Source organism: Mustelus asterias, chromosome 8 (assembly GCF_964213995.1).
Source record: "Mustelus asterias chromosome 8, sMusAst1.hap1.1, whole genome shotgun sequence".
In the NCBI taxonomy this organism is placed as follows: domain Eukaryota; kingdom Metazoa; phylum Chordata; class Chondrichthyes; order Carcharhiniformes; family Triakidae; genus Mustelus; species Mustelus asterias.
In genome coordinates, this window is record NC_135808.1 from 140,066,223 (window position 1) to 140,080,968 (window position 14,746).

Sequence of the window (14,746 nt, forward strand, 5' to 3'; positions counted from 1 at the left end):
TAATAGAGGTGTATAAGATGTTGAGAGGCATAGATCGGGTGGACTCTCAGAGGCTTTTTCCCAGGGTGGAAATGTCTGCTACGAGAGGACACAGGTTTAAGGTGCTGGGGGGTAGGTACAGGGGAGATGTTAGGGGTAGGTTTTTCACACAGAGGGTGGTGGGCGAGTGGAATTGGCTGCCGACAGTGGTGGTGGAGGCGAACTCAATAGGGTCTTTTAAGAGACTCCTGGATGAGTACATGGAGCTTAATAGGATGGAGGGTTATAGGTAGGTCTAGAAGGTAGGGATGTGTTCGGCACAACTTGTGGGCCGAAGGGCCTGTTTGTGCTGTAGTTTTTCTATGTTTCTATGTTTCAAATTTGGCCTTTTTCCAGTTTAGAACCTCAACCCGAGGACCAGATCTAGCTTTATCCATGATCAAGTTGAAACTAATGGCGTTATGATCACTGGAACTAAAGTGTTCTCCGACACACACTTCCGTCACTTGTCCTAACTCGTTTCCTAATAGGAGATCTAATATTGCATCCTGTCTAGTTGGTACCTCTATATATTGATTTAGAAAATTTTCCCGAACACATTTTACAAATTCTAACCCGTCTAAACCTTTAACAGTATGGGAGTCCCAATCTATATGTGGAAAATTAAAATCCCCTACTATCACAACTTTGTTTCCTGCAGTTGTCAGGTATCTCTCTGCAGATTTGCTCCTCCAATTCTCGCTGACTATTGGGTGGTCTATAATACAACCCCATTAATGTGGTCATACCTTTCCTGTTTCTCAGCTCCACCCATATGGCATCGGAAGACAAGTCCTCTAATCTGTCCTGCCTGAGCACTGCTGTAACATTTTCCCTGACTAGCCATGCCACCCCCCCACCCTTCATCCCTCTGCCTCTATCACGTCTGAAACATCGGAACCCTAGAACATTGAGCTGCCAGTCCTGCTCCTCCTGTAGCCAAGTTTCACTAATGGCTATAATGTCATAATTCCATGTGTCAATCCATGCCCTCAGCTCGTCTTCCTTCCCCACAATACTCCTGGCATTGAAATAGACACACCTGAGAAGATTATTACCACCACACACAACCCTTCTATTTGTGATTTTGCATGAACTATTACAAAGAACAAAGAACAGCACAGGAAACAGGCCCTTCGGCCCTCCAAGCCTGTGCCGCTCCTTGGTCCAACTAGACCAATCGTTTGTATCCCTCCATTCTCAGGCTGCTCATGTGACTATCCAGGTAAGTCTTAAACGATGTCAGCGTGCCTGCCTCCACCACCCTACTTGGCAGCACATTCCAGGCCCCCACCACCCTCTGTGTAAAAAACATCCCTCTGATATCTGAGTTATACTTCGCCCCTCTCACCTTGAGCCCATGACCCCTCGTGATCGTCACCTCCGACCTGGGAAAAAGCTTCCCACTGTTCACCCTATCTATACCCTTCATAATCTTGTACACCTCCCCTCATTCTCCGTCTTTCCAGGGAGAACAACCCCAGTTTACCCAATCTCTCCTCATAGCTAAGACCCTCCATACCAGGCAACATCCTGGTAAACCTTCTCTGCACTCTCTCTAACGCCTCCACGTCCTTCTGGTAGTGCGGCGACCAGAACTGGACGCAGTACTCCAAATGTGGCCTAACCAGCATTCTATACATCATTTATTTTCACCCCCGCTCCACTATCTGCTCTGGCACTCTGGTTCCCATCCCCCTGCAAATCTAGTTTAAACCCTCCCCAATAACACTAGCAAATCTCCCTGCAAGTATATTGGTCCCCTTGTAGTTCAGGTGTAACCCGTCTCTCTTGTACAGGTCCCACCTGCCCCAGAAGAGGTCCCAATGATCTAGAAATCTGAAACCCTGCCCCCTGCACCAGTTCCTCAGCCACGTGTTCATCCACCTGAGCATCCTACTCTTACCCTCACTGGCACGTGGCACAGGTAGCAATCCTGAGATTACTACCCTCGGGGTTCTGCTTTTTAACTTCCTACCAAGCTCTCTATACTCTTCAGGACCTCCTCACTCTTCCTTCCTACGTCATTGGTACCGATGTGTACCATGACATCTGGCTGATCACCCTCCCACTTTAGAATGCTGTGCACGCGATCAGAGACATCGCTGACCCTGGCACCCGGGAGGCAACAAACCATGCGGGAGTCTCTGTCACGACCACAGAACCTCCTGTCTGTACCTCTGATTATCGAGTCCCCTATCACTACCGCTCTCCTCTTCTTCCACCCTCCCTTCTGCGCTGCAGAACCAGACTCAGTGCCAGAGATCCGGCTGCCGCAGCTTGTCCCAGGTAAGGCATCCCCCACAACAGTATCCAAATCGGTATATCTGCAGTGGAGGGGAATGGCCACAGGGGAACCCTGCTCTGCCTGCCCTTTCCCTTTCCCTCGCTTGACGGTAACCCAATTACCTATAAAAAGCTTTTTCCTCACATCCTCCCTAAACCACCTACCCCTCACCTTGAACCTCTGTCCCCTCGTGACTGACCCTTCAACTAAGGGGAACAGCTGCTCCTTATCCACTCTGTCCATGCCCCTCATAATCTTGTACACCTCGATCAGGTCACCCCTCAGTTTTCTCTGCTCCAATGAAAACAACCCAAGCGTTTCCAACCTCTCTTCATAACTTAAATGTTCCATCCCAGGCAGCATCCTGGTGAATCTCCTCTGCACCCCCTCCAGTGCAATCACATCCTTCCTATAATGTGGCGACCAGAATGCACACAGTGCTCCAGCTGTGGCCTCACCAAAGTTCTATCCAACTCCACATGACTTCCCTGCTTTTGTAATCTATGCCTGAATTGATAAAGGCGAGTGTCCCACATGCCTTTTTCACCACCCAGCTAATATGCCCTTCCGCTTTTAGAGATCTGTGGACAAACACGCCAAGGTCCCTTTGTTCCACAGTGTAGATTTGATTTGATTTATTATTGTCACATGTATTGGGATACAGTGAAAATTATTGCCTCTTGCATGCTATACAAAGCATGCTGTTCATAGACTACATAGGGGAGAAGGCAAGGAAAGAGTGCAGAATGTAGTGTTACAGTCATAGCTAGGGTGTAGAGAAAGATCAACTTAGTGCGAGGTAGGTCCATTCAAAGGTTTGACAGCAGCAGGGCAGAAGCTGTTCTTGAGTTGGTTGGTATGTGACCTCAGACTTTTGTATCTTTTTCCCGACGGAAGAAGGCGGAAGAGAGAATGTCCGGGGTGCATGAGGTCTTTGATTATGCTGGCTGCTTTTCCAAGGAATGGGAGGCTGGTTTGAGAGGCACGGTGGTTAGCACTGCTGCTTCACTGCGCCAGGGACCTGGGTTCGATTCCCGGCTTGGGTCACTGTCTGTGTGGCGTCTGCACGTTCTCCCCTTGACCTCTATCACCAAAAGGACAAGGACAGCAGATGTAAGGGAACACGCCACCTGGAAGTTCCCCTCCAAGCCCCACACCACCCTGTCTTGGAACTTTAATTTAAAATTCCAAGCCGTGGTCTGCTCTTCGTGCTCCATGTGGGAGGCCGGGAACATTTTCAGTGCCCGGGGCCAGTATGTGAGCAGGAAGTGTCTCCAGCTGCAGCTCCTGGAAGCCACTTTTCGGAGCTGGAGTGGTAAATAGGGACACTGTGGAGCATCCGCGAGTCAGAGAGTATCGTGGATAGCACATATAGAGAGGTGGTCACACCACAGGCTCAGACTCCACAGGCAGGAAGGGAATGGGTGACCACCAGACAGAGCAAGAGAGCTAGGCAGGTAGTGCAGGAATCTCCTGTGGCTATTCCCCTGCAGAACAGATATACGGTTTTGGATACTGTTGAGGGGAATAGCCTTTCTGGGAAAACAGCAACAGACAAATCTTTTGCACCACGGTTCAATCTGCTACAGAGGGGAGGGGTAAAAAGTGTGAGAATGCAATAGTTATAGACATAGGTTAAAAAAAAAAGGGATGAGGTCCTAAAAGCAGAATATAGGGAGTTAGGAGGCAAGCTGAAAAGTAGGACCTCAAAGGTGGTGATCTCAGGATTGCTACCTGTGCCACGTGCTAGTCAGAGTAGAAACAGCAGGATACATAGGATGAATACGTGGCTGAAAAGATGATGTAAGGCAAAGGGGTTCACATTCATAGGGCATTAGGACCAGTTCTGGGGGAGGTGGGACCTGTACAAACTGTACGGGTTACACCTGGGCAGGGGGATCGGGACTGATGTCCTTGGGGAGGGGGCGGGTGGGGGGCGGGGAGGGGGCAGGGGGGGTGTTGTACTTGCTAGAGTTGTTGGGGAGAGTTTAAACTAATATGGCAAGGGGATGGGAACCTTTGCAAGGATTCAGAGCAATGGGAGAATTCATAACGGGGAATAAAGAAATGGCTGAGGAAGTAAATTTATATTTTGCTATAGTCTTCACAAAGGAAGACATGAATAATGTATCAGAAGTGCTGAGAGAAACATGTTTTAATGAGGAGCTGAAGAAAATCAGCATTAGTCGAGAAATGGTTTTGGGGAAATTGATGGGATTGAAAGTGGATAAATATCCAGATCCTGATAATCTTCATCCCAGAATAATTAAGGAAGTGGCCCTGGAAATAGTAGATCCATTGGTGGTTATTTTCCAAAAATCTTTGGACTCTGAAATAGTTCCTACAGACTGGAGAGTAGCTAATGTAAGCCCATTATTCAAAAAGGGAGGTAGAGAGAAAACGGGGAACTATAGACCAGTCAGCCTAACGTCGGGACTGGGGAAGTTGCTGGAGTCCATTATCGAGGATCTCATAACTCGGCATTTGGGAGGCAGTGATATAATCAGCATGGATTTACAAAAGGGAAATCATGCTTGACGAATCTATTGGAATTTTGAGGATGTAGAGTTGACAGAGGGGAACCAGTGGATAGATGTGGTTTATTTAGACTTTCAGAAGGCTTTCAACAAGGTCTCACATAACAGACTACTATATAAAGTTAAAGCACATGGAATTGCAGGTAATGTCTTGAGATGGATAGAAAGCTGATTAGCAGATAGGAAGCAAAGAGTTGGCATAAATGGGTCTTTTTCTGATTGGCAGTCAGTGACTAGTGGGGTTCCACAGGGGTCTGTGCTGGGACCCCAACTGTTCACATTATATATTAATGATTTGGAAGAGGGAACTGAATGTATTATCTCCAAATTTGCAGATGATACAAAGTTGGGTGGGAGGGTGAGCTGTGAGGAGGTGCGCAGTGATGCATTTTGGAAGAAATAATGTAGGGAGGAGTTATACAATAAATGGCAGAGTCATCAGGAGTATAGAAACACAGAGGGACCTAGGTGTGCAAGTCCACAAATCCTTGAAGATGGCAACACAGGTGGAGAAGATGGTGAAGAAGGCATATACGAAGAACAATACAGCACAAGAACAGGCCCTTCGGCCCTCCAAGCCCGCGCCGCTCCCTGGTCCAAACTAGACCATTCTTTTGTATCCCTCCATTCCCACTCCGTTCATATGGCTGTCTAGATAAGTCTTAAATGTTCCCAGTGTGTCCGCCTCCACCACCTTGCCTGGCAGTGCATTCCAGGCCCCCACCACCCTCTGTATAAAATATGTCCTTCTGATATCTGTGTTAAATCTCCCCCCCGCCCTTCACCTTGAACCTATGACCCCTCGTGAACGTCACCACCGACCTGGGGAAAAGCTTCCCACCGTTCACCCTATCTATGCCTTTCATAATTTTATACACCTCTATTAAGTCTCCCCTCATCCTCCGTCTTTCCAGGGAGAACAGCCCCAGTTTACTCAATCTCTCCTCATAACTAAGCCCCTCCATACCAGGTAACATCCTGGTAAACCTCCTCTGTACTCTCTCCAAAGCCTCCACGTCCTTCTGGTAGTGTGGCGACCAGAACTGGACGCAGTATTCCAGATGCGGCCGAACCAACGTTCTATACATCTGCAACATCAGACCCCAACTTTTATACTCTATGCCCCGTCCTATAAAGGCAAGCATGCCATATGCCTTCTTCACCACCTTCTCCACCTGTGACGTCACCTTCAAGGATCTGTGGACTTGCACACCCAGGCCCCTCTGCGTATCTACACCCTTTATGGTTCTGCCATTTATCGTATAGCTCCTCCCGACATTATTTCTACCAAAATGCATCACTTCGCATTTATCTGGATTGAACTCCATCTGTCATTTCTTTGCCCAAATTTGCAGCCTATCTATATCCTTCTGTAGCTTCTGACAATGCTCCTCACTATCTGCAAGTCCTGCCTATTTTGTGTCGTCCGCAAACTTACTGATCACCCCAGTTACTCCTTCTTCCAGATCATTTATATAAATCACAAACAGCAGAGGTCCCAATACAGAGCCCTGCGGAACACCACTAGTCACAGGCATCCAGCCGGAAAAAGACCCTTCCACTACCACCCTCTGTCTTCTGTGACCAAGCCAGTTCTCCACCCATCTAGCCACCTCCCCCTTTATCCCATGAGCTGCAACCTTTTTCACCAGCCTACCATGAGGGACTTTGTCAAACGCTTTACTAAAGTCCATATAGACGACATCCACGGCCCTTCCCTCGTCAACCATTTTGGTCACTTCTTCAAAAAACTCCACCAGGTTAGTGAGGCATGACCTCCCTCTCACAAAACCATGCTGACTATCGTTAATGAGTTTATTCCTTTCTAAATGCGCATACATCCTATCTCTAAGAATCTTCTCCAACAACTTCCCCACCACGGACGTCAAGCTCACCGGCCTATAATTACCCGGGTTATCCTTCCTACCCTTCTTAAATAACGGGACCACATTAGCTATCCTCCAATCCTCTGGGACCTCACCTGCGTCCAGTGACGAGACAAAGATTTGCGTCAGAGGCCCAGCGATTTCATCTCTCGTCTCCCTGAGCAGCCTTGGATAGATTCCATCAGGCCCTGGGGATTTGTCAGTCTTTATATTCTCTAACAAACCTAACACTTCCTCCTTTGTAATGGAGATTTTCTCCAACGGTTCAACACTCCCCTCCGAGACACTCCCAGTCAACTGATCCCTCTCCTTTGTGAATACCGACGCAAAGTATTCATTTAGGATCTCCCCTACTTCTTTGGGCTCCAAGCATAATTCCCCACTTTTGTCCCTGAGAGGTCCGATTTTTTCCCTGACAACCCTTTTGTTCCTAACGTATGAATAAAATGCCTTGGGATTCTCCTTAATCCTGTCTGCCAAGAACATTTCGTGACCCCTTTTTGCTCTTCTAATTCCCCGTTTGAGTTCTTTCCTACTTTCTATGGTATGCTTGCCTTTATGGGACGGGGTATAGAGTATAAAAGCTGGAGTCTGATGATGCAGCTGTATAGAACGCTGGTTAGGCCACATTTGGAGTACTGCGTCCAGTTCTGGTCGCTGCACTACCAGAAGGACGTGGAGGCGTTAGAGAGAGTGCAGAGAAGGTTTACCAGGATGTTGCCTGGTATGGAGGGTCTTAGCTATGAGGAGAGATTGGGTAAACTGAGGTTGTTCTCCCTGGAAAGACGGAGAATGAGGGGAGATCTAATAGAGGTGTACAAGATTATGAAGGGGATAGATAGGGTGAACAGTGGGAAGCTCTTTCCCAGGTCGGAGGTGACGATCACGAGGGGTCACGGGCTCAAGGTGAGAGGGGCGAAGTATCGCTCAGATGTCAGAGGGATGTTTTTTACACAGAGGGTGGTGGGGGCCTGGAATGCGCTGCCAAGTAGGGTGGTGGAGGCAGGCACGCTGACATCATTTAAGACTTACATGGATAGTCACATGAGCAGCCTGGGAATGGAGGGATACAAACGATTGGTCTAGTTGGACCAAGGAGCGGCACAGGCTTGGAGGGCCGAAGGGCCTGTTTCCTGTGCTGTACTGTTCTTTGTTCTTTGAGGATGCAGAGATGTTTCAGCGTGATTTGGACAGGCTGAGTGTGTGGGCATCTGCACGGCAGATGCAGTATAATGTGGATAAATGTGAGGTTATCCACTTTGGTAGCAATAATAGGAAGATAGATTATTACTTGAATGGATGTAAATTGAGAGAGGTGAATACTCAACGAGACCTTGGAGTCCTCGTGCATCAGTCGCTGAGAGTAAGCGTGCAGGTACAGCAGGCAGTAAAGAATGCAAGTGGTATATTGGCCTTCATAGTGGGAGGATTTGAGTATAGTGATAGGGATGTTTTGCTGCAATTGTACAGGGCATTGGTGAGGCCACACCTGGAGTATTTTGTACAGTTTTGGTGTCCTTATCTGAGGAAGGATGTCCTTGCTGTAAAGGGAGTGCAGAGAAGGTTTACCAGGCTGATTCCTGGGAAGTCAAGTCTGTCATGTGAGGAGAGACTAAGTCGGTTAGGATTATATTCACTGGAGTTCAGAAGAGTGAGAGGGGATCTCATAGAAACTCATAAAATTCCAACAGGGTTAGACAGGGTGATTGAGAGAGAACGTTCCCATGGTGAGGGAGTCCAGAACTAGGGGTCATAGTTTGAGGATAAGGGGTAAACTTTTAGAACTGAATTGAGGAGAAATTTCTTCACCCAGAGGGTGGTGAATGTGTGGAATTCACTACCACAGAATGAGGCCAACACGTTGTTTGATTTCAAGAAGAAATTAGATATAGCTTTTGGGGTTAAAGGGATCAAGGGATATAGGAGGAAGGGGGATCAGGATACTGAATTCGATGATCAGCCATGATCAAAATGAATGGCGCAGCAGGTTGAGGGGCTGAGGGGCCTAGTCCTGCTTCTAGTTTCTATGTTGATCACCATTCCTTCACTGTCACTGGGTCAAAATCCTGCAACTCCTTCCCTAACAGCACCGTGGGTGTACCTGCACTACATGGATTGCTGCAATTTAAGAAAGCAGTTTACCATCACATTGTCCAGGGCAATTAGGAATGTTCATGTTTCATGAATAAAATGAGGAAAATGATCTATATAATAATTTAGATACTCTAGGATTTGGATGTAAGCTCTTTGGGGTGAAGGTCAGAGTTCGGGCCTCCCAGGAAGTGATGGTGAGAGATCTCCCCCCTTGCTCCTGTGTGCTGGAATGATGTTCCTGACACTGAATTCTCACATAGAGAATACGATCTCCAACTTGTCTGAAGAACATGATCCCCAATCAAACCTCCTTGGCCATTGTGTTTAGCCACCAAAGATGCACTGTTTAATGATGGAGGGTTTGAGCTCTGCTTCAGTCTAAGTTCTAACTATTCTTCTGTTTTGCTGATCGTTTCAAGGTGCTAAAGACTCGAATGGCTCTGCGGAAGACTGGACAATACGCGGGGCTAGGGGACTGCATCAAGAAAATAATGAAGCAGGAAGGATTGATTGCATTTTACAAAGGCTACATTCCAAACATTCTGGGTATTATTCCATATGCCGGCATTGATCTTGCTATCTATGAGGTAGGTTCAAAAAGATAACCTTAAATGTTTCCTTATATTTGTTGATTAAGGGCAGGTGGGCCAGTGGTCAAACTCATCTATTCCTCACTGCTCCATACACTCAAATCTGCATAAACGTTCAAAGTCCATCAGGCTCCTAAAGGTCAAACCTGCCAAACTGGACCTGCAGCAGTTGGTGAGGTGACCAACAAGAAGGAAAAAGCGACTTGACATTGTCGTCATCAGTTTACCTGTTGCAGATGTATTGAGTTGGATGATCAGCTATGATTATAATGAATGGCGGAGCAGGCTCGAAGGGCCAAATGGCCTCCTCCTGCTCTTATCTTCTATGCCTATGTTATCTGTCGGTGACTGTCTCTGTACTAGTGACTACCGCACAGTCCTTGTTGAGACAAATGTGGGCATAATTGTGTCAAACACAATCTGTAACCTCATGGTCTGGCATTTCCCTCACTTTACCTTGACCATTAAGCCAAGCAGCCAAGCCTGGTTCAATGAAGAGTGCAGGAGGGCATGCCAGGCAGAATGTCCCACGAATGAATAAAAAATAAGCTCCCAGTTCAGAGACATAGAGTCACACGGTACAGGAACTGATATTGGTCCCTGCTGACGATCAAATACCTGTCAGTACTAATCCCAATCTGGCAGTGATTCTGCTTCCACTGCCTTTTCCTTTGTGCCTGTGCAACAGACATGATGAATATCCTTGAATATCCAGTTCCCAATTCTGGTCACCCTGCGGCCATGTCTCTGTAATGGTGACTAAACCGTACCTATTTATCTCGATTTGTGCTTCCAATCACCTATCTTGTTGAGAATGCTGTGTGCATTCCGATAGAGTTCCTTAAACCACAAGCAATATGGTTAGCACTGCTGCCTCACAGCGCCAGGGACCCAGGTGGCTCCTGGTTATGGACTCCTCCACCATCAGAAACTCCTTCTTGCATCTAAACTGTCCCAGTCCTTTTCGAATTTTATTGATTTCTTTGAGATTCCCCCCCCATTCTTCTGAATTCCAGCAAATACAATCCTAACCAACACAATCTCTCCTCATACGTCAGTCCTGTCATCACAGGAATCAGTCTGATAAGCCTTCGCTGCACTCCCCCCAGGGCAAGGATATCCTTCCTCAGGAGACCAAAACTCTCAGTATTCCAAGTGTGGCCTCACCAAGGCCCTGTATAGTTGCATCAAGATGTAGAGATGCCGGCGTTGGACTTGGGTAAACACAGTAAGAAGTCTAACAACACCAGGTTAAAGTCCAACAGGTTTATTTGGTAGCAAAAGCCACTGACTTTTGCTACCAAATAAACCTGTTGGACTTTAACCTGGTGTTGTTAGATTTCTTACTGTAGTTGCATCAACACACCGCTGCTCCTGTACTCGAAACTTCTCACAATGAAGGCCAACATACCATTTGCCTTCTTTACCGCCTGCTGCACCTGCATGCTTCCCTTCAGTGACTGGTGTACAAGGACATTCAGGTTCCGCTGCACACTCCCCTTGCCTAATTTATGGTCATTCATATAACAATCTGCCTTCCTGTTTTTGCTACTGAAGTGGATAACCTCACATTTATCCACATTATACTGCATCTGCCATTCATTTGCTCACTCATGTAACTTGTCCAAATCAGACTGAAGCATCTCTGCATCCTCCTCACAGCTCACCCTCCCACTCAAGTTTGTATCATCTGCAAAGTTGGAGCTATTGGGCATGATCTTACTGGCCCGGCACACTGGTCGATCAGCAAGGCGAGCCGGTAAGATGGGGCAAGAGGCAGAAAATCTGGTTGGCACCTGATTTCTCGCCTCTCGCGATGTTCCAGCCCCGTTTTGCTGGCAAAATTATAACTATTAATGATACGTTTTACATTTCACTAATGAGCCCCAGGCTTACCTTATCTTAGTACCCTCACTGGTGAGGATTGCAGATAGTCCTCACCAATGGGGACCAGGATTGCTGGTGGGACTGGAGGCCATTGAAGCCTCCTGGATTTCCAGAGGCATTTGACAAGGTGCTGCACCAAAGACTGCTACATAAGATAAAGGTGCATGGTGTTATTATTTAAATGGAATATTATTTAAATGGAGAAAAATTACATCGTGCAACTGTGCAGAGGGACCTGGGGGTCCTTGTGCACGAATCGCAAAAACTCAGTCTGCAGGTGCAGCAGGTGATCAAGAAGGCGAATGGAATGTTGGCCTTTATCACGAGGGGGATAGAATATAAAAGCAGGGAGGTCTTGCTGCAACTGTACAAGGCACTGGTGAGGCCGCAACTGGAGTACTGTGTGCAGTTTTGGTCCCCTTATTTGCGAAAGGATATATTGGCCTTGGAGGGAGTGCAGAGAAGGTTCACCAGGTTGATACCGGAGATGAGGGGTGTGGCTTATGAGAAGAGATTAAACAGATTGGGTCTGTACTCGTTGGAGTTTAGAAGGATGAGGGGTGATCTTATAGAGACACATAAGATAATGAAGGGGCTGGATAGGGTAGAGGTGGAGAGATTCTTTCCACTTAGGAGGGAAACCAGAACTAGAGGGCACAGCCTCAATAAGGGGGGGGCCGGTTCAGAACAGAGTTGAGGGGGAACTTCTTCTCTCAGAGGGTAGTGAATCTCTGGAATTCTCTGCCCATTGAAGTGGTGGAGGCTTCCTCGTTGAATATGTTTAAATCACGGGTAGATAGTTTTCTGATCGATAAGGGAATTAGGGGATATGGGGAGCAGGCGGGTAAGTGGAACTGATTCGCTTCAGATCAGCCATGATCTTGTTGAATGGCGGGGCAGACTCGAAGGGCCAGATGGCCTACTCCTGCTCCTATTTCTTATGTTCTTATGTTACAGGTAATGTATTAGCATGGATAGAGGATTGGTTAACTAACTGAAAGCAAAGAGTGGGGGTAAATGGGTGTTTTTCTGATTGGCAATCAGTGACTAGTGGTGTGCCTCAGGGATCAGTGTTGGGACCGCAATTGTTTACAATTTACATAGATGATTTGGAGTTGGGGACCAAGTGTAGTGTGTCAAAATTCGCAGATGACACTAAGATGAGTGGCAGAGCAAAGTGTGCAGAGGACACTGAAAGTCTGCAAAGGGATATAGATAGTCTAAGTGAGTGGGCGAGGGTCTGGCAGATGGAGTACAATGTTGGTAAATGTGAGATCATCCATTTTGGTAGGAATAACAGCAAAATGGACCATTATTTAAATGGTAAAAAATTGCAGCATGCTGCTGTGCAAAGGGACCTGGGTGTCCTTGTGTAAGAATCACAAGGAGTTGGTTTGCAGGTGCAGCAGGTAATTAAGAAGGCAAATGGAATTTTGTCCTTCATTGCTGGAGGGATGGAGTTTAAAAAGAGGGAGATTATGTTGCAGCTGTATAAGGTGCTGGTGAGGCCACACCTGGAGTATTGTGTACAGTTTTGGTCTTCTTACTTGAGAAAGGATATACTGGCACAGGAGGGGGTGCAACGGAGATTCACTAGGTTGATTCCGGAGTTGAGAGGGTTGGTTTATGAGCAGAGACCGAGTAGACTGGGGCTATACTCATTGGAATTCCGAAGAATGAGGAGAGATCTTATAGAAACATATAAGATTATGAAGGGAATAGATAAGATTATGAAGGGAATAGATAAGATAGAAGCAGGGAAGTTGTTTCCACTGGCGGGTGAAACTAGAACTAGGGAGCATAGCCTCAAAATAAGGGGAAGCAGATTTAGGACTGAGTTGAGGAGGAACTACTTCTTCTCAAAGGGTTGTGAATCTGTGGAATTCCCTGCCCAGTGAAGCAGTTGAGGCTACCTCATTGAATGTTTTTAAGGCAAGGATGGGTAAATTTTTGAACAGTAAAGGAATTAAGGGTTATGGTGAGCGGGCGGGTAAGTGGAGCTGAGTCCACGAAAAGATCAGCCATGATCTTATTGAATGGCGGAGCAGGCTCGAGAGGCCAGATGGCCTATTCCTGCTCCTAATTCTTATGTTCCTATGGAAGCCCCCTGGGTGGTTGTTGGCAGGACTGGGCAGTCATGGGGGCACTGCCAGCCTGGCACCCTGGGAGTGCCAGTGGGGGGGGTGGTTGCAGGGCCCGGCTGAGCCTAACAGGAGGTGGGGGAAAGTCCATAGGAAGGGAGGGAAGGGAGAATTCTGCAGTGGGGGTGATCTGTGAGGTGGCGATAGGATTGGGGCTACAATCGGGGGGTGGGGGGAGCAATGGGCCAGGCTGCTGATCGTGGAGGGTGGTGGGGGCAATCAGCCGGGGCAGTGATCAGGGGCGGGGGAGAGTGACAGATCTCCCATTGCCTTGTTTATCCTGTGTCTACACAGTAGACTGGGCGATCAGGGAGCCTGCACAATGGCATCCTGAAGCTCAGCAGCCAGCATCTCAGATGAGCTGAGACTCCAGCTTCCCCCCTCCCCCTCCTGGCGAGATTCACATTATGGCTTCTGTATTGCACAGAGTGCCATAAATTCACATACCTATCCTGCTGAAAAAACTGGCAAGGCAAACATTTACTCACTCGCCCCGACGCTTCAAATTTATTTGAGAACATTTGCCCATTATAGAGTCAAAGAGGTTTACAGCATTGAAACAGGCCCATCGGCCCAACTTGTCCATTCCACCCTTTTTATTAAACCCCAAAGCTAGTCCCACTTGCCCGCATTTGGCCCATACCCCTCTATACCCATGTAACTGTCTAAATGCTTTTTAAAAGACATAATTGTACCCGCCTCTACTACTATCTTCGGCACGGTAGCACCGTGGGTGGCACGGTAGCACAGTGGTTAGCACTGCTGCTTCACAGCTCCAGGGACCTGGGTTCGATTCCCGGCTTGGGTCACTGTCTGTGTGGAGTTTGCACATTCTCCTCGTGTCTGCGTGGGTTTCCTCCGGGTGCTCCGGTTTCCCCCCACAGTCCAAAGATGTGCGGGTTAGGTTGATTGGCCATGCTAAAAAATTGCCCCTTAGTGTCCTGGGATGCGTAGATTAGAGGGATTAGCGGGTAAAATATGTAGGGATATGGGGGTAGGGCCTGGGTGGGATTGTGGTCGGTGCAGACTCGATGGGCCGAATGGCCTCTTTCTGTACTGTAGGGTTTCTATGATGATTTCTACCTCTGGCAGCTTGTTCCAGACACTCACCACCCTCTGTGTGAAAAAATTGCTTCTCTGGACACTTTTGTACCTGTCCCCTCAGCTAAATCATTAATATATATAATGAATAATGGGGAGGCGATGGCATATTGTATTCTCGCTAGACAATTAATCCAGAAACTCAGCTAATGTTCTGGGGATCTGGGTTCGAATCCCACCATGGCAGATGGTGGAATTTGAATTT

The 14,746-nt window shown here is 47.5% G+C and overlaps 1 protein-coding gene across 1 annotated transcript in view; it reads left to right on the plus strand.

Annotated features, from left to right (window-relative positions):
- Positions 1–14,746, plus strand: part of LOC144497596 (mitochondrial adenyl nucleotide antiporter SLC25A24-A-like) — a 137,826-nt gene that overhangs the window by 96,381 nt on the left and 26,699 nt on the right. The window contains exon 8 of the mRNA XM_078219041.1: positions 9,242–9,409. Coding sequence (XP_078075167.1) covers positions 9,242–9,409 — 168 coding nt within the window. The remainder of the gene's footprint in view (positions 1–9,241; positions 9,410–14,746) is intronic.